Source organism: Fundulus heteroclitus, chromosome 21 (assembly GCF_011125445.2).
Source record: "Fundulus heteroclitus isolate FHET01 chromosome 21, MU-UCD_Fhet_4.1, whole genome shotgun sequence".
Lineage (NCBI taxonomy): Eukaryota > Metazoa > Chordata > Actinopteri > Cyprinodontiformes > Fundulidae > Fundulus > Fundulus heteroclitus.
The window spans coordinates 18,688,899-18,712,570 of record NC_046381.1 but is presented as its reverse complement, the minus strand read 5'-3'; the positions used below and the strand labels follow the sequence as shown (position 1 = coordinate 18,712,570).

Here is a 23,672-nt window from a genome sequence, read left to right as displayed (position 1 = left end):
CCCAATCACTGTGTGGCGAACAGATAAAAAGAACGATTTAAGAGTCACAGAGAAGAAAAGAAGGAGAAAGAGATCTCTCTGCAAGTCGGAGCACGGCGGGGAGTGTGGTTCAAATAAATAGTCTCCACTGCTGAGGGAGGGTGGGAGGAGGTGTGGGGAGGGAGGGAGGAGGTACAGTATTGGCCTGGATACCAGGATCAAGTGCGCCCGGGTTTAAAATAAAAGGTAACATTCAAAACCACCAAGACTCTCTGTCCTATAAGTGAGATAGCAGAGGATCTGCCGTTTTCTCTGGGTGTAAGGAGCACGGACTAACCCCCACTTGTCGCTGCACACTGCCGGCCAGCAGGCTACAGAAGGTTTACTACACTTTCTCTAATAATTCAGCTATATAAAAGTACTCCAGGTTGCAAGAAAAAAAAATACTCTTTTGAAACGACAGTAAGCTAACACGGTTTTCAAACAACATTCAGCTAAATAAATGTCTGACAAACTGCTGGCGATCGAAGAAGCTCAACAGATTAACCAGCTGATATCAGACAGTCTGGCTCCCACTTTAACTCTATGAAGAGCAGAAGAGTCAAACAGTGTGTGCAAAGAGCACTGAAAAAACTATAATTAAATCAATTTCTGCTCAAACAAGTGAAGCTAAATTACGTTATTATTGCTGGGATAATTACATCTGGATTTTCTTGGCCGATGCCACTTTCCATTTTCCTGCAATGTCTGACCCATCATTTCAGGCTGGTTTAGTTTTTATTCTCAAGGCTAGATCTTATAAGATGGAGAGAAAAAGGCCAAGCAGATCTTTTGATGGATGTTTAGGGTTAAAAAGGAAAGGGAATAAAGGAATTACAAAAACTGTATCATAGTACATGTCCTTAATTGTTAAAACCTTTTGATTAACGAAAAAAATAATCTGCATCTGGGTTTCCCACAAGGCAGGCCATACAGACCAAAACTGTCAAATAGGGATTTCCCGATCCGCTATTAATATCGGAAATAAGTCCGATATCAGCCAAAAAAACAAGTATCGGATTATATCGGCCTGCATCTAAACTCTTTTACAGAAGCGCTCTACTCCAGCATCCCGCTCCGTCGTGGAATCTGCTCCAGGATTTACATCTAGCAGAGCTTGTATTCCACCTATGCGATCACAGCAGCAGCTAACTCCCCTAACTAGCGGACGTTATAGTACTGAAGTAGGAGCGATGTCGGCAGTGTGGCTGTACATGTTGTTAAAGTCCAAAGAAGACATTACAGCTGAGGGCAGAAGTTGTCATTCACAAGTTTCCCGTGGTGCCTTATAACCGAGGACGTTTAATACGACAACATAACCACGCATTTGAAGCAGCATCACAAAAAAAACAGTATGAGGATTTTTGCATGACCATGGAGGCAAAGAGACAAACCTTTGGCTCTTTAAAACAACAAACGTCTGAAACTTTTGCAAAGTGTGAAAAACTCTCAAGGGGCGACAAAAAAGCCTTAGATATAACAGATTATTGTGTTTGGTGAGTAATTTCTTGTTTAAACGCCTATGAGCACCTCCAGCCTCGGTACGTTATGCCGAGCCGCCACTAAATTGTAGACAAAACTATCTCCACATCATGCTCGGACTGCAGAATGAGGAGATGGAGCAGCAGGAAAGTTAGCCACCAATTCAGTTAACTAATTATCATTTGTTTTTACTCTGGTTATTAGACTTATTTGTTAATTTTATTTATACTGTTGTTTCAGTAAAAACTAAGACCAATGTTCCCATTTTTTTTTGGCAAAGTTAGTGACATTGGAGCTGTTGACTCTCTTAACGTTGCACAGCTGGACGATGGATAGTATTGTGTGTTTTTTTTCCCTCTTCACCTTCACGTTTCCACTATATAGCAGCACCAGACGGGCTATGACAGTTATATAAAAAAAAAACGGAAGTGTCCTTTAAATGTTATTTGCATTTTAAAATTATTTGTTTTTATTGGACCTATTGAACTTTCTTTTAAGGTTTTATACTTTATATATATTTTGATCTTATTCAATTGTAGAATATTCTTATGTTTAAGTTTGTAGTTCATGTTACCCATTGGTCAATAATAAATGGGTCAGTTCTCATATGGACCATTGTTATCTGTTTGAGTAAATTCACTTGATCAAGCTCTTTTCTTTTTTTTCTTTTTTTCTTTTTCTTTTTTATTTTTTTTTATTTTACTGTATCAATTTATTGCGTGTTACAATACAGAAAATAGAAAGTGAAAATGTGTGCTTACAAAAGAAGTTAAAAGAAATGATGCATGGCTCTGAAATGGAAAGTCAGTCCAAACGACGGCTTTTCTCCAACGACAAAAACCAGCTTATTCACATGTCTCATCAATGGTTCTTTAAAGTGGTTTAAAGTCAAGGTGATCAAGCTCTTTTCTAACATTCCACGCTACAAAATAGGTATTAAAAGTATAATACATGCAGATACTATGATACCGTATTGGGTCAACTTCAGTGTCGGCCAATTCTAAAAAAAAAAAAAAAAGTTTTATCAGGACACCCCTACTCCCAAAGATTTAGTTTAAGAATAGGAATTAAAAAAAGTTAAGAAAAAAAATTAAATACTCGATGGATGGATGGATGGATGGGACTTTCAGACACTGAAATAAACACGAGAATAAAGTGAGAAAACGTGATTATTTTCTCTCCATTGTGTTATGTGGTTCTATGCCTCTCCAAGCACTTGCTGTTAATCAATACTTAGCCTGAAGATGGTGATGAAGAGTTTTGATGCCTTTAATGAACAGGGAAACCCCCGTACAGACGCCTTCTGCTTTACATAAATACCTAAATAGCGCCACGGTAAATCCTGTGATACAATGAAACAGAGGTATCACTTGAGGTATGGACTCAACATGGCAGCCAAAGCATTGAAAAAGGAAACAGTCAGAAGTTAAAGGCGGTGAAACGTGGATGGAAACCAGCCTGTGTTTTGATCTTGGACTCATTCTTAAGCACACACCGTCACGTCTAGTCCGGCACACACGTGCACACGCGCGGCGAGCCTACCAGAGGTTATCTCTGCTCTAACTAGGTGTTGTCACACACTCCCGCACACTCCGGTGGAGCCGGGCACGAGTAGATCGGGGCTCTGCACGCTCTAACTAGGTGTAAATACAATAACAAGCCTGTAATTAAGTGAGCATGATGAAGTTAATGGAGATCGGCCATTCTGTCGGCCGCCTCCATGAATATTCTATTAGGCTGGTGGCGACGGGCAGCTGGAATAGCAGTTAATTTAATCACTACTCGGAGCACGGGGAAACTTCTTTGTGTGAGTGTAATTGCACAGAATGAATAATTGATTTGACAATCGCACCCGTGGATTTTGCCACCCCGCTTTGTATCAGCGCAGAAAAAGGGGGAGGTGGGTGGGGTGGGGAGCTCAGAAGAGGAAGATGGAGAAGGGAAGAAAATAAGAGAAGAGGAGAAAAAAGACAGAGTGGGAAGAAGAGGAGGAGGAGGAGGAGGAGTGGGACCAAACGCGGAGCACCCCAGAGGTGGCAGGGAAGCTGTCTGTAAATGGATCATTAGAAAAGCGCAGCTCAAGGACAATTTTTATTTTATCAATGCGGCGAAATTACATTATTGCTCACACACGCAATCATACTGCCCACACTCAAGACTGAGACCTAGAGAAGGGGATGGATGTGTGGGGAGGGGGGGGAGGAAAAAAAGAAGCAGAGGAGATGCTAAATGATTTGAAAGTCATTGATACGGGATCTTCCCAGCTAAAGAATGGACAACGTGTCCCCCCCCCCCTCTCTCTCTCTCACATTGTATGCGCGCGCCTCTGTGTGTAATCTATTAGAGATCTCCTGTGGCGGATGAAATTACCTCCATGTTTTACTCAGTCGCAGCAATCAGGCACAAAAACGCAATGTACATGTAGATAAGACGGGCTTGCAGAAGGCACACACACACACACACACACACACACACACACACACACGCGCGCGCACACACACAGCGGAGGACTGCAGAGAACACACAGCTAAATTACAATCTGCGTTGAGTCAGAGCTCTTTTGTGTTGTACATACAGTCTGTGCAATTTTCCATTAATGTCTTTCATTATATATGTTCAGTGCACGGTTGAAAATATATACGTTGAGCCTGCATCATGGCTACCTGCAGCATAAAAACCCAGATATTATCCAAACTGGCAGGTATAGTCATGATACACATCTACTTTCAGCTAACGGCAGCGCATGAAAGCAGAATGCTCACATATTCCCTTTCTTTCTTTCTTTCTTTCTTTCTTTCTTTCTTTCTTTTTTCCCCATCAAAAGTCCAAAACCAGCAACTCTTAAGTCATTTCTCCAGCATGTAAATATAGGCATGGATTGTGCGGCCAGCGCGGAGACTGACAGACTGACAGCAGCCGGTGGAAACGCGAGCCGCTCTAGCAGTGAGCTAGCAGTCTTCCAGCGTTGATCAGTGTCACGGCGCTCCGACGGCCGCGCCTCACGTTCATAATCACCGCTCTGTCACTCCGCACCTCCGCGCCGTCCGCCGGAGCCCGCGATACGCCGACCGTCGCGGGAAAATAGAGTGATAATAGAGTGAAAGTTGAGCCGTCTCCTGCCGGCACGGGTGTTAAAACAAAGGAGGAACGGGAGTTCTGATCTAAAAAAAATAAGTAATAAAGGGGATTATTTGTGTTAAAGCAAGACTCCAGGGTGCCATTCATCCTAAAGTCAACTTCGGCTACCAGAGTCAAACTATTAAAGTTTCCCTAAATGAGCAGCAGAGATAAAACGTTACTTTTGAGCCGACTCCCAGATCTGAGGGAGGCGTGTGGAACGGTCCGTTTTGCCCCTGTAATCTGAGCGGCGAGGCCCCCGGGTGTGTAATGCAGTAATATGGGGTATTACTGCCCCAGGACAGAGGGATAACACCTTCAACCTATATTTTATAGCAGCATGAAGGTGTGTGTATATGTTGTGCATCATGTCTCACATTGTGTAGGAAATGATTCATTTGGTTTTGAGTGAGACCGGAGGACGCAGCTGTAAACGTGTTGCGTTCAAGTCACAGTAGCAACAGGTAGCCGGGTGTTTCTCAACATGGCCGTTCCGTACGTCTGGTCTCTCCTACCAGGGGTCTCCAGGTTAGGTTCTCATCTGCTTAAGACAGCCAAAAATCACTGTCTTTGTTTAGCTTATAGTCCTATTGTAAATAAATGCGGTCCCAGTGCAGCAAAAAGTTTTTACCCGTTTAAAGACTTCATCTGCTTTTTCTTTTTCAACTAAATGTTTCAGATAATATCACACTAAAATCCTATTCGCACGGGATTAGTTTTACCCAGGGACCTTGTGTAATAAATTAGTTACCCCCCATACGTCATTTGCACAGGATAACCAAAACCTGAGAATTTGATGAAATTTAATGTCATCTCTGCTGCTTATTGCGCATGTGAGCGCCTGTGTAATAGAAGTAGTGCAGCCAACATTTTACAATTATAATTATATAATATAAAAGCGTCTCTGGGCTCTCTTTTTTTCTAAAGTCACTGGTAGATTTCGTGAGTCGCGGTTTTAGGGCTCGTTTTTTAATGTGCGGACGCTTATTTGGGCTTTGTCTTTTTTCTCTAACAGAACCGCTTCTCTATTAATCTATCATATTATTATAAAAAAATCACAAGAGCTAGACCTCACGCTGTTGTTGCATTTTACAGACAACAGCGTATGTCCCCATATGTAATACGTATCCCACCCCCGGATAATTTTATGAACAGGAAAAGTCGCGGTGGGTAGAAATGCATGCATTTACACAGTACTGAGACAGGCTCTGTATTAATGTGTGGCGGGTTGCTTACTGGGCTTGTTTTCCAATTTTTTTTTTGTGTCGGGGACTCAAAGTTTTCATTTTTATTTGCAACAAATAAAAATGCACCCAGGAAACGAAAAAAAAGCTGCCTATTGACGTATCGGATCCCACTGATTTCTGTCCAAATAACTATTTACATTGGATTAGTATTATCACAGGATTTTAGGAGTTAAAGTAAAATATATAAGGTAATTTGCAGGGCCGATTCACACGGGATTAAAAACCACATGTGGTCCCACGGGTAAACTAATCCCGAGTGAATAGGGCTAAAGATAACCTGAGTTAAACTATGAATTCGTTTATAATACAAAGTTCTATTTAAAACCAACCGGGCTCTCTGTTTAAACTGAGGCCGTCTTTATCTGATGCCAACATTTGCTGGAATATGTGAGACATATCATGGAAATTCCACTTTTTTAGCCCTTAAATACATTTTGTTGAGCACTTGGAGGCTCAAGGAGCAGAAAAGTTGAATGTAGTCTCTCCAGGAGCTGCGTAGATATCCTTATACTCTTTTTGGGTCATATTTTTAAAGTCGTTCAGTTTTCTCAGATTATTATATTTTCTGAACAATATAGGTTCAGTATTTGTTGTGGAGCTGCTAAACAAGACCATCCGCCATTTTTATTTCTTGGGATGATTTTGTAGTCCACGCTGAAGGATGCCAAAGCTACAAGTGGATAAGTCATCAGGTGTTCATCACAGTATACTACAAAAATGGCCGATCAGAGTGTAGTTGAATGATCTGCGACCTGGAGGGGCGGGGTGTTTAGTGCCTCCTTTAAATTTAAAGAGACGGCACCAAAACGAGTTGCTCTCAGAACAGGAGTAAAAAAGGGAAACTTGGGGGTAAAATAACGAGGAATTCAGACCAAAGCATTGCAGTTCCACTTTATATAGAGCAAAGCTGAATGATTTCAATGTGAAAATGAAGAACTGAAAAACATGATATGTCCCCTTTAAGATAATTGTGTTCAATCAAACAGCAACTTTGTGGATTTCTACATGAGTCTATAGGCCAGACTAAATCTATGTTGTGTTATCAAGTCAATAATAAGAAATATATAAACATCAAGTATTGGAAGAGAGAAACATCTGAGATTTTGGTGTCAACTGAAAAGCATAATATGTCCCCTTTAAGATAATTGTGTTCAATCAAACAGCAACTTTGTGGATTTTTATATGAGTCTATAGGCCAGACTAAATCTATGTTGTGTTATCAAGTCAATAATAAGAAATATATAAACATCAAGTATTGGAAGAGAGAAACATCTGAGATTTTGGTGTTAACTGAAAAGCATAATATGTCCCCTTTAAGTGCTACAACATGGAAAAACAACAAATCTGTGATGGGGACCAGATGTTACTCTAATCTGCTCGAAGTCACAAGGTAACTTTGATTGGATCAGGGATCAATGTCTCTATTATTTTATTCAACTGTCCCAAAATGATGAGTAGATCCATGATTAATAAATAATGGTTACAAAATAAAACCCGTGTGGGTGTGCGTAGTTGTTTGTCCTGTGCGTCTCTGTAGTGTCCTGTGACGGACCGGTCCAGGGTGAACAACGCATCTCGCCCCCAGTTATCGCCTGAGACAGCCCCCCCCCCCCCGCATCCCCAAGGACAAAACGTGTGTATTTCATTGATGGATGGACGTGAGATTTGAGCTTCCTTATAAATATTTATCCATCGAGATTCATTAAAAAAACACTTAGCTACCGTCAGAGATAGACCGCCGATCAATGATTAGCTATACAAGCTAAAAATGATGTGTTTACAGGTGTGGAATGGAAGCAGGAAGGGATTAAATAACAAAGTAGGGGTATGAAACAAGGATATGATCGGTTCAAGGGATGACCTGACCCTAAAGTATTGGTAATATATCAATGAAATGCTGAACCTTTCAGGACTTTTTGACTTTTTAGGAGTACTGAGCATTACTAAACGAAAAGAATATTTCAAGAAAGTGTCCCAAAGAGAGGTAGGAATCAACGTCCCGTGGCAAGCGGTTCTAATTTTTATGAACCCGTGAAAGCCGGGGATTAAATGACCGGAACTGCAAAAGCACAGAATGGCAAAGGAGCGGCATGATCAGCACCAGACGGCTGGAGCTCCAGCCTGAATGAGCAGCTGACGTCTCCATAGAAAACACACTTTAATTTTAAACAGCCTCTGACGCCGTTGTTCTTCCTCTGACTTCACTTTCCGACCGTCTTGTTGCGCATCACGTCAAGTCAAGCTTCTCCAATAAAAAGCCATTTTCGCTACTTTTCTTATTCACATCCAGCTTCGACTAGTTAAGATTTTACAAGCTGCTTCGCAACCGTCTGACATCTAGTGCTCAACAAAAACCGTGACCTGCAAACTCAGCCTCGGACACAAATGCACCGTCTGGGTCTGAGACGCACAAAACGAGAGCAGGAAGTGCCCACAAATCAGCGGCGCCGCATTGCACAAGAGAACCTAAAGAAAAGAGGAAAGTCAAGAATTGATTGGTGATGATTTCTTGCATCTGGGCCAAGACGGAAATAAAAGAAAGCAAAAATGGAGGCTATAATCATGTTAGTGTGCCCCCCCCCCCCTCCCTCCCCATCCACCCTTTTCCTACAATGGCTCAATCCCTCTATTTCAGCTCCCTCCATTTTCTGAGTGGTCATCTGTTGATTACACGTTATATTTAAAGTCTGCTGTCTCGCTCCTTCGCTGCCTCACTCTGGCCCGAGCTCGCACACTCACGAGACCCGGGCATACATACATAAATAACATACATACATAAATATTTAATCAAATAAATAAATCACTCGGCCCGGCAGCCCTTTCTAATCAAGTGACATCAATCAGGGAGAACTGTGGGTAAAGAGGCCTTGTGGCTGACGCCTACTGAGTGCACCCGGATCGTTGGAGTAGCGTCTATTTGAGTCCAAGGGGGGAAATATACGCTCCATGTCCCATTACAGGAGAAGGGCTATCCTTTCGTCAGCGCGCCCATTACTCGCCCTATCATTTCCCCAAATCTAAAACCTGTTTTCAATCAACACAGCCAAACGAGTGCCTGTCCAAGAGAGGCAGAGAGAGAAAGAGAGAGAGACAAAAAAAAAAAGGAGAGAGGGAGCACGGGAGAGAAAGCGGCAGAGATGGACAGTGAGGGTAGAGGGAGAGAGATGGAGGGCCTCTCTCCTTCTTTCTTCCAGTGATTGGAGCGTTTTGCATTCTGTATGTGTGTGTGATTGAATCCGTCTCCTAAATTAGGGCTGTCGACTCGAGGAGCTGAATGTCCTTAACCCCCCCTCCCCATAACCAATGCCTGGGTGCCGCAACTTGTGAGCGAGAGAGAGAGAGAGCGTGTGTGTGTGTGTGTGTGTCTCACATCACTGGTGAATATTTTAAGTGCAGTCTGGGTAAAAGGTTTATGTTGAGACTTTGATTGCTAATGCCATGTTGTATGTGTGAGAAAGCATTGTTAAGTTATTAAAATTCAAAGTTTCTCGGCGGCTCTGCTAACTTGATTTCGGCTCCGAGGCCGGCGGAGCAGAACGGGGGGAAAAGGCGGCACAGAAACAAGCAGGGACTGTTTCACATTAACTACAGAAAGTGGAGTCAGGATAAGCTTAAAGCACACACACACACACAAGCAGAAAACAAATCTGCATAGTCTTACTTTTATCATCATGCTGTGAAGCCTTGGCCATGGCGTAGTCCCAGTCAAAGATGTGTCTGTAGAAGCAGAGCTGCGTGTACAGGGCCTTCTCGGAGTACTGCAAAGACGACAAAAAACACTGTTAACTGCATCAAAATGTTAAATAACTGATGACAAACTTAAAAAAACGTCTTCAGACCAAAGTTTCCCCAGTTACGCCCCATCCAGTGTTACCGTCAGCTGTGAAAATGCTGGCCTGAATTTGCTGGTCTACCCTCACATGTTTACCATTCTGATTTCATCTAAACATTTGCTCCTAAAGCTGAAATAAGTCGCCTCCCAATGTCAGCCTGAAGCAAACGTCCTTGCTGGGGGGGAACAACGGGTTCACCTGATCATCTGTCTGGGTCAAGGGAACAGCACGGATTCAAAATCAGAGTGATATATTGGTGAAAGACAATCAGGACAAGCGGCAATAGTCAGCCATCTTGAGGTCCAGGCAGGTGCATTTAATCAGGTTTATATAAGAAACAAGGAGAACAATGCCGTGAGACGACCCTGAGACTGACTGATTCAGTTCCTGAGGGGTTCATCTTCAGTATGTTTGAGGGGCACCTCCTCCTTTATGTCCCTTAAGGGTTCTTTTTATTTTTACCCCTACCCAATAGTATTGTACTATTAGAATTACATTTTTAAACCTGAGTGTAACCAGAGTATGATATCAAGTCAGTTCACCTACTGGAGCACTGATCTGGTCAGTTCAGCAGCAGAGGAGTCAGTCTTGGGTGATAATGAAACTAACAACAGGGTCACTATAGGAGCAGCAATAAGACGGCCCTAGATACAGGGGTGGTATTGTAGGTTGAGGCCACAGACATCTTTCCCCTTATTTCTTTGGCTGCGTTTCACTAGTTTTGCATTTGACCAGGGTCAGTGTTACTACTGGGAGCACGAGGTGAACCTGGACCCTACAGAGGGTGCACAGGCAGTCCAACTCCACCAGGATGGCACATTAATACACGCCATTGCCAGAAGGTTTGCTGTGTCTCCCAGCATAATCTCAAAAGGATGGAGGAGATTCCTGGAGACAGAGCTGGACAGAGCTGTTGGAAGTCCTTAACCAATCCGTGGAGGGACGCTCAGACATGTACAGGATAGACGATGGTACCCTGACTGCCATTATGCATTAGGATGAAATCTCTAGACCCATTTTTAGACCCTTCACTGGTGCAGTGGTACTTGGTTCCTCCTGGTGTATGATAAGGCCCAGCATGATGTGGAGGATTAAGGGATTGATGCCATTGACTGGCCTCTACACTTCCTGACCTGAATCCAGTAGAAACTTACTGGGACATCATGTTAAGGTCCATTCACGGCCTCCATGTTGCCCCTCAGACTGTCCAGTGATGCTGACGTTGTCAGGCTGCATACCAGCAGTAGAGGCCATGCAATCTACTGAGGACCATGTTGAGTTGCTGCAGTAACATTTCAGCAAGCTGAACCGGCCCGCTGCATCAGTTTCCCTTTCTCAGTGGCGTCAGATTAGACCCTCTGTGGGTTGATTAGCTTAATACCCATCAAATGATGGGGCATCCTTTCGTTCCTGACATTCCATATCAGTCTGGATATCCAGCAGGTGCCTTTGTCCTTTAACTTTTTTTAAACAATTATATATATATATATATATATATATATATATATATATATATATATATATATATATATATATATATATATATATATATATATATTAGGGCTGGGCAACGATTAAAATATTTAATCGCGATTAATCGCATTGTATTTACAAACTCCAAGAATGAATTCAAAAGTAGTGTAAAGAGCACTTTTATTTTAATGTTCTGCTGCCATATGAACAAAAGTGTTGTAACATTTGTAGCACTTATTTTATACTGGATATTTTCAACCCATCTATTGAATTTAGTGCACTAGTTGATCTTTTCTTGAAGAACAGCAAGTATGCTTGCTGTTCTTCAAGAGAACAGCAAGCACTGCAGCCAAAATATGGCCTTTTTTGACCTGCTGTAATTTTGTCTGTGTTGTGTGCACCTGCCTGTTGCTTTAATCCTATAAATTCCCCCGTCGTGGGATAAAAAAAGGATTAGCTAATGTTATCTTATCTTAAATAACACTTTTTAATATATGTACTGGGTTCTTTCAAGGTCTTAATTACATGTTATGTGTGGGCTCCAGTAACATCCATCCATCCACTGATCTACCTGGATGTTCCCTGGAGGACTGAAACGCCTCAGTCAGAGACGTCAGTCTGTGGGTCTGTCGGGGCAGTAAGAGAAGTTTCGTCTCCTCTCTCCGTTTCTGGGGCTCGACGTTTTCACGTGCTTAGAGAAATTTGTTGTGTTTCCACTGAAATGAACCGGCTTTTTACAAAACATACAGCTTAATTTCATTTACGGTATTAAAATAAAGCCGAACGGTGCTACTTCCCCTGCTCATGTTTTTCTGCTGCTGCGGTCTCTCTCAGCTGTTTGTTTGCTAAGTTTGTGTGAGAGCTCAGTGGGCGGGCCAGGCTGAGCCTGCGTGCTGATTGGCTGGCGCCGCTGAGCCATGTACGAGAGGGGAGGGGAAGCGGGAGAGTGCTGCCGTGACAGCGCGCTGCAGTCAGCGCGCCTGCTGACTGACACTGACTGAAAGCATGTGAGCAACATGCGTTAATGCGCGATAAAATAAATATTGCCGTTAATAGTCTAATGAATTAACGCGAAATTAACGCGTTAACTTGCCCAGCCCTAATATATATATATATATATATATATATATATATATATATATATATATATATATATATATATATATATATATATATATATATATATATTCTTTTTTTTTTTTTTTACATAAAATGTCTTTATAGAGAGCAAAATAGACCCAAAGTCCAATTTCTTGTTCGTGTGAACAAACCTGCAGATTAAAGATGATTCTAATCCTTTTCACTGACTGTAGATATGGACAAGTTTGGCGAGTAGCCGTATTCTTAACGAAGGAATTATTATTATTATTAGGGGTGCCAATTAATGTTGCACTAGTTTTATGAAAATTATCATTTCCTAAAGTGGGGCTTTCTTTCCCACAGAATAAATTCATATTAAAATGTCCTCTTTTTGAGATTACGATACTGAAACAAAATAGATATTTATGTTAATCCTCTTTTACACATGGTTACCAAGGCTTCCAATGAAAATGACGAGCCCTGAACTACTTATCTTGAAATGAAAGCAAACTATTCACCTTGGCCAGGTTAAATCACCTTCACCGGCTGTTCAGGTCCTTGGAGCTGCAGCAGAGGCTCCAAGGACCTGAACCTACTTTGAGAAACATCTCAAACGTCTGGTGCACACTGCAGTAAAGCGAGAGCCCAGGCCACATTTTGAACCAGTCCCCGGACAGAAAAGTCGACATTCAGGTTACGCACAGATTGTTTTTAAGTACCATGTAGAACAAAAATGAAAGGAAAACGGAGTTTTAAACAGCAACATGAAATATTACTTTGCTGCGTTTGTTGACATTAATATAGATGTCACGATTAAGTCCGTGTGTCAACATATTAAAGCCATCCAATAAAGACAAATATAAGACAGCAGGTTATTAATACTCTCTAGGCCTTTTCGTTTAAAATTCATTGTTATGACAATAAAACATTTTCCTGTCTTATTTTTTTTCCATTTGATGATATCCTCCAACCTCATTAACATGCAGAACACTGCATGCATACCTCTCCTCCGTCACCGTTGGGGGTGCCTTCCTTTAACAGACTAACAAAGCATTGACGCTAAAGTCCTCACAGGTACTCTGCAATGATGCTCTCAATCTGCCGTGCCTTAATGCATTAAATGTAAAAATGATCTTCACTTTCAGGGTACAAGACACGACTCGTCTTTTATTCGACCTCTTCTTTTGATCTAGTTTTGAAACGGCAGGAGGTTAAGGAAGAGCAGGGAGGGGAGAAAATGGAAAGAAATGAGAGAAAAAGAGCACTGCAACGGCAGCTCTTCAAAAACATCTCCAAGGAAAACACATCGAGTGCGTGGACTGATGGGTTTTATGCTGCATCCAGAGGGTTTTAAGAAAGGAGTCATATATGTAAACTAAGATGATCCAAAATGCTTCTTTATCCATGAGAGCAGCGATTCAAGACATTATAGGAGAGAGTCTTCATAAAATTTCCCAATGATCAAAATTCTTAGATTTTACAACAGCTTTTATAATATTCTGAATCACTTTGTTTCTTATAAATTCTCAAAGAGTATGGATGCTTTGTTTGGCCCGACCCAGTGTAAGAGCCACAGGTCCAGTCCAAAGCTCTGATCCATTAATGTCTGGAGGCTAAACAAGCAGTGAAACAGTGCTTAAAAAAATAAGAGTGTGTTTATCTTTGGTTTCTGTTAGTAACTCAAAAATGTAGAGATGCATCAGAGCCGGTTCCTGCCGTCCGCTTTGGGAAAACAATGAAAACAGCTAATGGAGGCTAATGGAGAAGAACGTTGTTGTTAGCAGCTGTGCTAGCTGTGTTTACTGAACAGAAAAAAACTGGATATTTAGTTTCATTGGTCAAGATACACCTGTCAGGGTGATTCTGGTCACCGGTTCTTTTCTTGATGCTTCTAATGAGTTGGACAAAAATACAAATTTGATGCGGCAAATCACAGATGAAGGACACAATTTAAATGTGAACACACAATATAAAACATTTAAAATAATTTAAATGTGAAACATTTTACCACACTTTGTTTAAGTTTGAGCCAAAGGTCCAGGTTAAAGTCCTGATCAAACGGGGTCTACAGCCAAACAAGCAAGATAAATTACCCTTTTTTGAAGGATCATGCATTCATCTGTGAGTTCTGCCAGTAAATGGAAAATCTAAAAATGCACATTGGTGATTTAGCAGCAGATGTTTGAGCTCAGATTGAGTAAATAAGTCAAAAGAGACACTTTTAAGTCTTCTTCTCTCAGTGATAACTGCACCAAAGAGTCAGAGTGCCACTTAGGCCTGATGTGCTCACTATCTGGTAAAAAAAGATCAGATTTTTACTTTTGATCGGCCAATCAGGAATGGTCAAACGTAAATTTGCTCTAACCTGGTAAGGTAATTCATGGTGAATCCCTACAAGAATTTTTCTACAACAAAACCTAAACATCAATTAGTTGGGAAAAAAAAATAGGATTTGATGTGGCAAATGAAGGACACGTGATATAAATTTAAATCAGTGTTTGAAAAAAGAAATAAAATTCCCAGATATTGAGATTTTTGTCAATTAATTAATGAAGACTTCAACATTTTTCTTACTCTGTTTTCTCTTATGCAGATTCAACCATAATTGCGATTTAATTTGGACTTTTCTCTGCATTAACCCCAAGCAACAAAAATGGCCAGTACATAAAGATTTTTGTAAACAAGGACTATATAAAAAAAAGAAATTTTAAGTTTTTATTAATCAGAATATTATTATTCAAGAGAAAGGTTTGTTGAGTTGGACATTAATCCTTGTTTAACAAAGTGCAACCAACCAACAAATCTATGTATTAAACAGATTGACTGCTACTTAATGCTATGGTGAGATTCCTGAAAGTTTCTGGTAAAAAAAGTATGATTATATAAACTCTAAAACAAATAATAAAATTCGATTATCTCACTGCTGCAACTCTCTTCCCTTCCATGTGGAGCAAACCCACTTTAAACATATTACCAACACCTAAAGGATGTGTCCAATCCATTAATTGTTACATAACCAAATATTGCAGACCTCTGCGTTTTGGCAATTGTTTTTTTTGATTGAGATTATATGGCAAATGCGATTAATAGTGCAGCCCTACTTAATAGATAACTGTTGTCAGGATTTGAAATATGTGTACAAGTACTGTTGGAAGCTTTTCCCTTTTCTTTTAACAGAATGATAAGTGTTTTCTATACTATATGATATAATAAAGGAAGCATTTCAGAGAATATATTAAATCATGGCCACTTAGACAACTATTTTTACTCTGAAGCAAAATAAAAACCTTTTGATCAGCTCTAAGACGTTAAGATCCCTCATCACTACCTTATTAAAGTTAGATAACTCACTCGCAAAAGCTTCTCTTTCATTTTATTATTTCATACTAATAAAAAGGGGATTCAAGATCATGACAGGACAGGAAAAAAAACAAACAAACATGCAAAACAGAATAGACCAGGAAGCGAGACTGTGAGGGTGCATCCCACTCAAATGACTACACCTCCCTGCTAGCATCCCCCTTCCTCTGTGTGACACGGTAAAGCAAGAAAACAAATTTGCTTGCTTTGTTAATTTCCACTGCAATTAAGCTGGAGCCACATGAAAGCCTGCCAGAGGGAGAGAGAGAGAGGGGGGGAGACGGAGAGCATGAGCAAGACGGAGCAGTGGGAGGGAAAAACAGAAGAGCAGCGAAAGAGAGAGAGAGAGAAAAAGCCATGAGAGACAGCAGAAACGGGGAGTGAAGAGGAGCGAGAGAGAGAGAGAGAGAGGAAGAAGTGAGGGGATCAGACCTGATACACCCTCCCTCATAATAGTTTGTTGTGATAAGCCATTGTGAGAGAGGCATGCGAACAGCCGAGGCTGTCAATTTGATTAGCCATTATACTGCATGTTTAATTGCAGTTATTGGCTCGTCATTTCCCAGCTACACTGCAGAGGGCACGCTAAGCCTCGACCCCACACTGCCATCAGGTGTGCGCCGAGTGCTTCATTATTACCACCAGGAAGAATCCCCCTGACAATTCCTGCGCCGCGCAAAAAAGCCGAGCCTGTGTGTGTGTGTGTGTGTGTGTGTGTGTGTGTGTGCCCATTACGCCTGCCAATCGGCGACGTGCGTAATTTTAATTTCAGTTTTTACTGCTGTGGCATAATCAAGTGGTGAGAGTATCTAATGCAGCTAAATGCAAACTACGGGGATGTGTGTAAGTGAGAGAGAGAGAGAGAGAGAGAGAGTCGGGCGAGTGCGCGTTTAATGGCTTTCTATCTCTGCCCACATGGCACGCACAGCTGTTGACCGTTGATGCACTGCCTAGTCAACAACCAAACCATGCACATCCCATAATGGAGCCTCGGATACGGTTGCCAAGGTTGAACGAGCTCAGTCGGTACAAGCACCGCGCGCCACCTTTTCCTCTTGAAACATAACACACACACACACACAGACAGAGACACACACACACATGCAGAAACTACCATTGGAACAATGTACTGCTGATTGTGGGCGGGCCGGTGGCTGAATACTGATTGACTGACAGGTGTCAGAGAGGTGTGGCTAAAATGTAACAGGATTGTTATTGAATTTAGAGCCCCGCAACCCCACCTCACACTCACACACACACACACACTCACACACACACACCTACCTCGTCATTCAGCTCGGCGCTTTGTTCCCGCACTGACACCATTTCAATTTGCTCCACAAATCTGCAGCATTTTCAGCCTGACTGCCTAAGGAGCAAACCAGCTGTGAAATTGCCTCTCTCTCGGGAGAGTCGGAACCCCCCCCCCCCAACTCGTACCCCTTTGCTCCCAGCACCCCTTACTCACCCCTTACAACCCCCCCCCCCCACACATATACATATCTTTGCCCCTTGTAAGGACTAAAAACACAGACAGGCACATATGTTTCAGAAGGGAACGCATGAAGAAAGGATGTGCACTGCAAAAATGTATCTAAAAACAAGTAAAATGTTCTTAAAGTTGGTCTATTAGTCCTTGATTTGAGCCAGTAAATAAGATTATCTGCCAATGGAATGAGTATCTTTACCCCTAAAATAAAATAATGAGACATCCTGCACTTGAAATAAGATGATGGAGATGGATTGTTCCTATTTTAAGTGGAAAAATCTTATTCCATTGGCAAATCATCTTATTTACCTGCTAAAATCAAGGACAAATACACTAATTTTAAGAACATTTTACTTATTTTTAGAAAACGGTGAGGAACATAAAAAAAAGTGGCAAACTGTATAAAATTAATCCAAAGTTCAGGAGCTCGAGGACAAAATGGCTCACACAATAACACAAACTCTCTTGTCATCCCCAGTTAGAAACCCCCCCCCCAAAAAACAAACACTTGCTCCTACTAGACCGGGTCTGGTTACCAGACTACAGCTATAGCAAGTTTTAAAAAAAAAGTTACCCTTTAATAACAAAATGTCAGGTCCCTCCCCAAATTTGCTGCTGTGCACTGCCAGTCAGCTAGCCAGAAGCAGGCTATCACATTTATCACCTGGCCTAAAAAGCCCCAAAAGAATTAGTCCATTTTATGAATATTTCTGGTTAAAAAACGTAAACAGGGACAACCCTTGAAACTAAGAGTCAAACTCATGACTATTATTAAGGTGTTATGGTTAAGAGCTCATAAAAAGCTTTTTGGAAACAACAACACGTGCCGCCAACTGATCGGGTCCAACCCATCGCTCCTTATCAAGTTAAACAGGTTTAAAACCACAGCTGGCTAGTTACCAGCAGCACAGCTGTTCAGCGACCAACCAGCCGTAGAGTCTACCCAAACAGACACGCTGCCAGATTAACCAGCTAATACCAGCCTGTTGGACTCCCAGCGTCATTCTTTAAAGAGCAGAATAACACATAATATCTGCAGTAAACCTATTCTCATTAGACACACAACATAACTCAGAGAGAAAAGACCAGCATTTTTACAAGGTCAATGACAAACGGGTACAAATGCACTGCTAGCATGCTGCTCTGATCTATGTGGACGCACCGTTTCTCTATTTATTCTAACATCCAGAGCTTGAATATGCACCAACTTAAGAGTTATTCAGTTTTGTTTCTGAACACGATAATAAAATAAGGTTTCAATCAAAAAAAACGACGATTACCCTGTGTCCATATTATTAGTCAGTAAACGAATGTTAAAAGTAAACCTAATAATTGTAGCAACATTTCTGCAGCCGTAGGGATAACTGCTGCTTCTCTTTTTTAAATACTAATTCATGAACCTCATACCGATCTATGCCTGGGTCACCTTTAAGTGACGAAGACATTTTGGAGCGCGCCCCCCCCAGGACCCTTCCTGCACTACGGCGTCGCTCCACCACGGGTGAGGCGGTTAATAAAAAGCTAGTCACCGTGACCATATATCTGCGCGCATGCAGGCGGAGAGACAACAAGCACGCCGGGGCTAAAGAGCATTCTGCGATTCGAGCGCAAACACGGCCTTCTGGCTGCGCGCTTTCCGTCGATACCCTTTTCTGTGGCGCGGCTGCGAACATGCCCTGTAAAAAAAAAAAAGCTCCAAAGCTGCAACAACTAAGCCCTTCGCAGAACTGCAGCTGCAGGTTATAAAAAAAAAAAGAAGAAGAAAAAACAGAAAGAAAAACGAGAGGGAGGGAGACGGGGAGAAACAAACATACATTTTCCCCCCTCAGCTGTGAGGCCGCGAGGCTTTAAAACTCTTGAGCTTTTCAGATGCGATGAGCATTATTGCCGGTTGTGGTAGTCACGCCGATCAGCTTCACAAGACACCATAATGAGTCAATATATGTAAATCTTTACTAGGCAAACACGGCGGGAAACAAAGGCATTTAACTGGTGCTCTCGCCCGCAAGCCTCAAACGATTCAGCACCGGTAATTTCTCCCCATTGAAAGGCATAATTGCCTGCTATTTGAAGATATTCATGCTCAATTTTTGAAATTAATTTCAATTGGGGGGAAATGTAGAAATGTCAGCTCCAGTGAAAGGGATTTGATTTCAATTATCCTCGCTCAAAGGACTGTGATTTCCAAATACACTTAAGCAAAATTATGACAAGAATTTTTGTTCGGCAAAATTCAGTGTTTAAAGAGCGATTAGGCGATAATGGGGCAGCTTTGAGCCGGCAGTGAATGCAGCCGTCTCCCTCTGAAAGGCACTCAATTATCTCTGATTGCTCCCGCTATAATGTATCAAATAGAGATACCTGCTATTGCCGTAATTTGTGTGAAAATTAACATGCTGCAATTTCCACTAGAGGGAAAAAGGGAGCTCTAATGGGCGCCTGAGCGTACATCAATAAAACGAGGGGAGAAAAAGAGGGAGGCAGAGAGGGAGGAGGAGGAGGAGTAGGAGAGAGAGAGAGAGAGAGAGAATGTGCCAAGAGAAGACAGAATGAGCGTAAGAGCTAAAGAGAAAGGGAAAGAGGTGAAAAGAAAGGAGCGGAGGAATAAAAAGGGGAAAGGAGAAGGAAAGTCGGGACAGGTATTTAAGACTGGATGAGGGAAGAAAGGCATTAAGCACAGAGGAGAGAGAGAGAGGGAGAGAGGGAGCGAGAGAGGAAGAGAAAGAAATTTAATTTACTGAAAATATTACAAATTGCACCTGTGCATAACTCCCCCAAATTACCAACCAATCAAGGCAGAGTGCCTATTACTCTCCCATTACATGGAGATCAGATCACGCTCTGAATCCGTGTCCAAAGAGAGAGGGAGGGAGGAGGAATAAAGGACGAGGCAGAGTGGGAGAGATGAAGCGATGGATGGAGGGAAAAAGGGACAGAACCCAAAGCGACGGGTAATGAACCCCAGTAGGAATGCAGACGCATAGAGAGAAGATGTTTCTGAACAGAACCGCAGAGAGAGGAGATCCTCCGTCGTCTTTCCGGATGCCGGGTGATGGTATTCACTCGGCACGCTCTGAATGCGCTCACAGATATCAATAAAGCCAGAGATCAAGCAGACAAACAATCAGACGGGGGATTCATATAACCCAAACTTTGATTAAAAGAAACCCCCGGGTCTGATTGGAAAAATGGTGGCTTCTTCGTCGTCTTCCCTTCCTCCGAGCAGCCCGACTACCGCCAGCTCAAACAGCCACTGAATGACCTCTTGAGTGCTTCGTATAATTAGCACCAATTAAATATGTAAGCTGCTGGGCTATTACTCTCTGTGCACCGGCTCGATTCAGACAACTGTGTTACCATATACTGAGCGGCCAATATTAGCCGACTACGAGCCATAATATAAATGTTTCCTGAAAAATATGCAACACAGAGGGAGTTCAGTGGCAGTAATTAAGGTTTGAGCATTTGGTTTAAGGGCACTTCAGCAGGGCAGATGCTTGTTCCCGCTCAATGGCTGACAGTCGCTAACAAAAAAAAGGAGCATTTAAGCGCCCAGATATTAAAAAAAGACAAATCAACTATTGACTATTGTGTTTGTTTAAAAGCGGTAGGTAGTAAGTGGCACCGTTAATTTACTGGGCTGAAGAAATGCACTTGATTTACACCTTCACAGCTAAGTTCACTTATCTGGAGTTCTGTGAAATTGTTGAAAACGGCCATTTCGTCAGACGTAGCCTCTAACGAGTGCAGAAGAACCCAATGCACAAGGACAAATAATTGACCAATCAACAGATGAGGCTGCCTCCAACCTTGAAGTTGCAAAGATCAGTTTCAGGTTGAAAAATCTATTTACAGAAAGCAGATTTAGCGCTTCGATAAGCTGCAGCTAAGGACAGATTAAAAATGTTGCCAGCACAGTGGTGTGAACAGAAACACAAACTCGTGAGGATTATCTGCCGGCCTTTTCAAGCAAAGACGATGCTATATTTTTCAATTATTTGCTCTATTCTGACTGTAATCTGGAGTTTATAGCATATTTATGGATGTGGACAGAAAAACAACAGTGAAAATGTTTAGCTATTAGAAAACATTAGCAATATATAAGATTTTCCCTGCTGCTTTCTGAGATGCTTGCAAAGGACGCTGCTCTGGGACACTGCGATTTGTAACCTTGTATTAAAAATATTTTCAAGCAAAAATTATATTGCTCTGATTTTTTGTCTGCATCCCAGAGGAAAACCTTACTTTTAAGTGTCCGTGTGTAACTTTTGCGGCTACTGATGTTTTTGAAAAGGTCTGCAGATTAAACAATACGTGTCAAGTTTATCAAGGGGGGAATGATGTAAAATGATAAAAAATGACCTATTTTAAAAATAATGCATAAAAAAAAATACAAGTATATGGAAGATGAAGGATTTAAGTAAATTATTATACATATAGAACTCTGTAAGATCTAGGTATCTATAGTGCTTAAAGTTGTGTTTCATATATGGAACGATGCTGTATACGTTTGCGGACAAGGAGACGTACCATTTGAATTCTTGATATAATACTCCGGAACGTATATTATTATAGATTATAGACAAGGCATAAAGGGATGGGAATATACAAAGATTAAACTTCTCCTCACTTATAGCTAAAATTATTATTCTTATTGTATTCTTTCGTTACTCCGAGTATTTTGGCTCTAAGTGTGTGTGTGTGTGTGTGTATATATATATATATATATATATATATATATATATATATATTCTTTATTTCTTATGTATATCTGTTCAGAGTAAATGGAAAATAAATTAAAAATCCCTTTTGTTAAAAAAGTGGGAGTGATGCCAGGAGAAACACTGAAGTTTTACAGAAGGAAATCTGAGACAGAAACAGAAATTAGGTTACCGATATGACTAATTAAATGTCAAACGGAAGTTTTTGTGCTGATTACAGAAACACAAAATATGCCATACCCTAAACCTCTCAACGTGGCATTGTGAATATCTATTTATTATTTCCTCTCATCATCACAGCTGGAGGTACGTTGTAGCATATCATTAGCAGACATAGAAATCCCAGAAAAGGAGGTTTTTAGTCATTTTTTCAACAATGCTGGATCAGTTGCAAATATTGTTGCTGGTGCAGAAAGTGTGGGAGTAACTTAAAAGCATCACCTTCCCCCATCATATAATATTTACAAACCAGTTTGACCAGTTTTCAATTTACTGCAGCTAGTGTGCGTGTGTGGATGCTGAAGGTTTTCCCCGCAGCATGATGCCGCCACTACTTTGCTTCACAGAGCGCAGGCGGTGTTTTCAGGGAGAGCGTTTCTCTTCTGACACAGCATTCGCCACGTGGGATAAAATGCTCCATCTGCGTTGGTCTAATGCATAAAATCCCAATAAAATACGTAGAAGTTTTTGGCAGTAATGTGACAAAGTGGGAAATAATTCGGGGAGGAAGAGTACTTTTGCAAAGCATTGTAAGCGGTACAATGAAGGACCCATTCAGCTGTTTAAAAGTAATCCATTAAAACAGTTATTTAAATTAATGTTAAGATAAAACAAAGAAGGTAAATATACTGCTTTGGGTATTTTGCTGTTATGTGACATTTTGTTGGTTTTAGCGGTGTTAAGAAGGCCAAGAATAAAATATATTTCTGATAATCAAATCTAGGTTATTTAATCAGATTATTCAGAGAGGCGGTATTAATATTATGCTGCTGGGGTTTTTGTGCTTCATACCATCCAGAAACAGTCTTAAAGTTGGATTATTACCTGCCTTAACGCTCTCATAATACAGGAAGATGAGCTTTAAACTCTGTCATGCTTTCAGGAGGTGTTACACCATCAGCTCGTTGTTTAATTGATGCATTTTGGTACTGAAAGAAAATGCGTAAAGAGTTATCATCCGGGCCAAAAAATAACATTGTGTCAAAATATCTGGACACAGGAGAATAACTTATTTTGTTGGGTATATAAAAATATCACCAGCTAATACTTAAAAATCAAATCATGTTTTTTTTGTGTGTTTTTTTTCCATCAAACACGATGTTTTAACTGAAACGAATTAAAAAAGTGACGAGATGTGACAGAACTACTAGAAGGGAAAACAAGAAAAGAGTTCAGACGCGCAATCCTCACCTTGTTGGCCCTGTACTGTATTTCAATGAGTAAAAAGTGGCTCATTTTGTTATTAACTCTCTATTTATTGAAAAAAATTAAACAATATTACCTTCCGCATTGCTAAATGCGACACACAAACCTAAAAACAAACGTCTCCCGTTTGTCAGGCATGGACACGAACATGTGTCCAGGGACCGGAGAGTTAAAAGTGAAGTAAAATGAAGGCAGGCTGCAAATTTTGGAAAGAAAAAAAAAAAAAGGTTGCATGAGCAACCAGAGAAAAGTTAAATGTTGTATTCAGCCTGCAGTTTAAAGTGCCACGGCCCTCAGGCACAGCAATGGCCGCCTAAGTGGCCACAGTGACAGCAGAAATTGGCCTTCTGGTTTACAACCTGTCGCCACATCGCCAGACAGAGCAAAGCAGCCAGAATAGGGAGGAGACACACAGGAGCAGAGCAGA

The 23,672-nt window shown here is 41.3% G+C and overlaps 1 protein-coding gene across 1 annotated transcript in view; it reads right to left on the bottom strand.

Annotated features, from left to right (window-relative positions):
- pola1 (polymerase (DNA directed), alpha 1) overlaps positions 1–23,672 on the bottom strand; it is a 98,590-nt gene that overhangs the window by 5,045 nt on the left and 69,873 nt on the right. Inside the window, exon 36 of the mRNA XM_012863010.3 lies at positions 9,526–9,622. Coding sequence (XP_012718464.2) covers positions 9,526–9,622 — 97 coding nt within the window. The remainder of the gene's footprint in view (positions 1–9,525; positions 9,623–23,672) is intronic.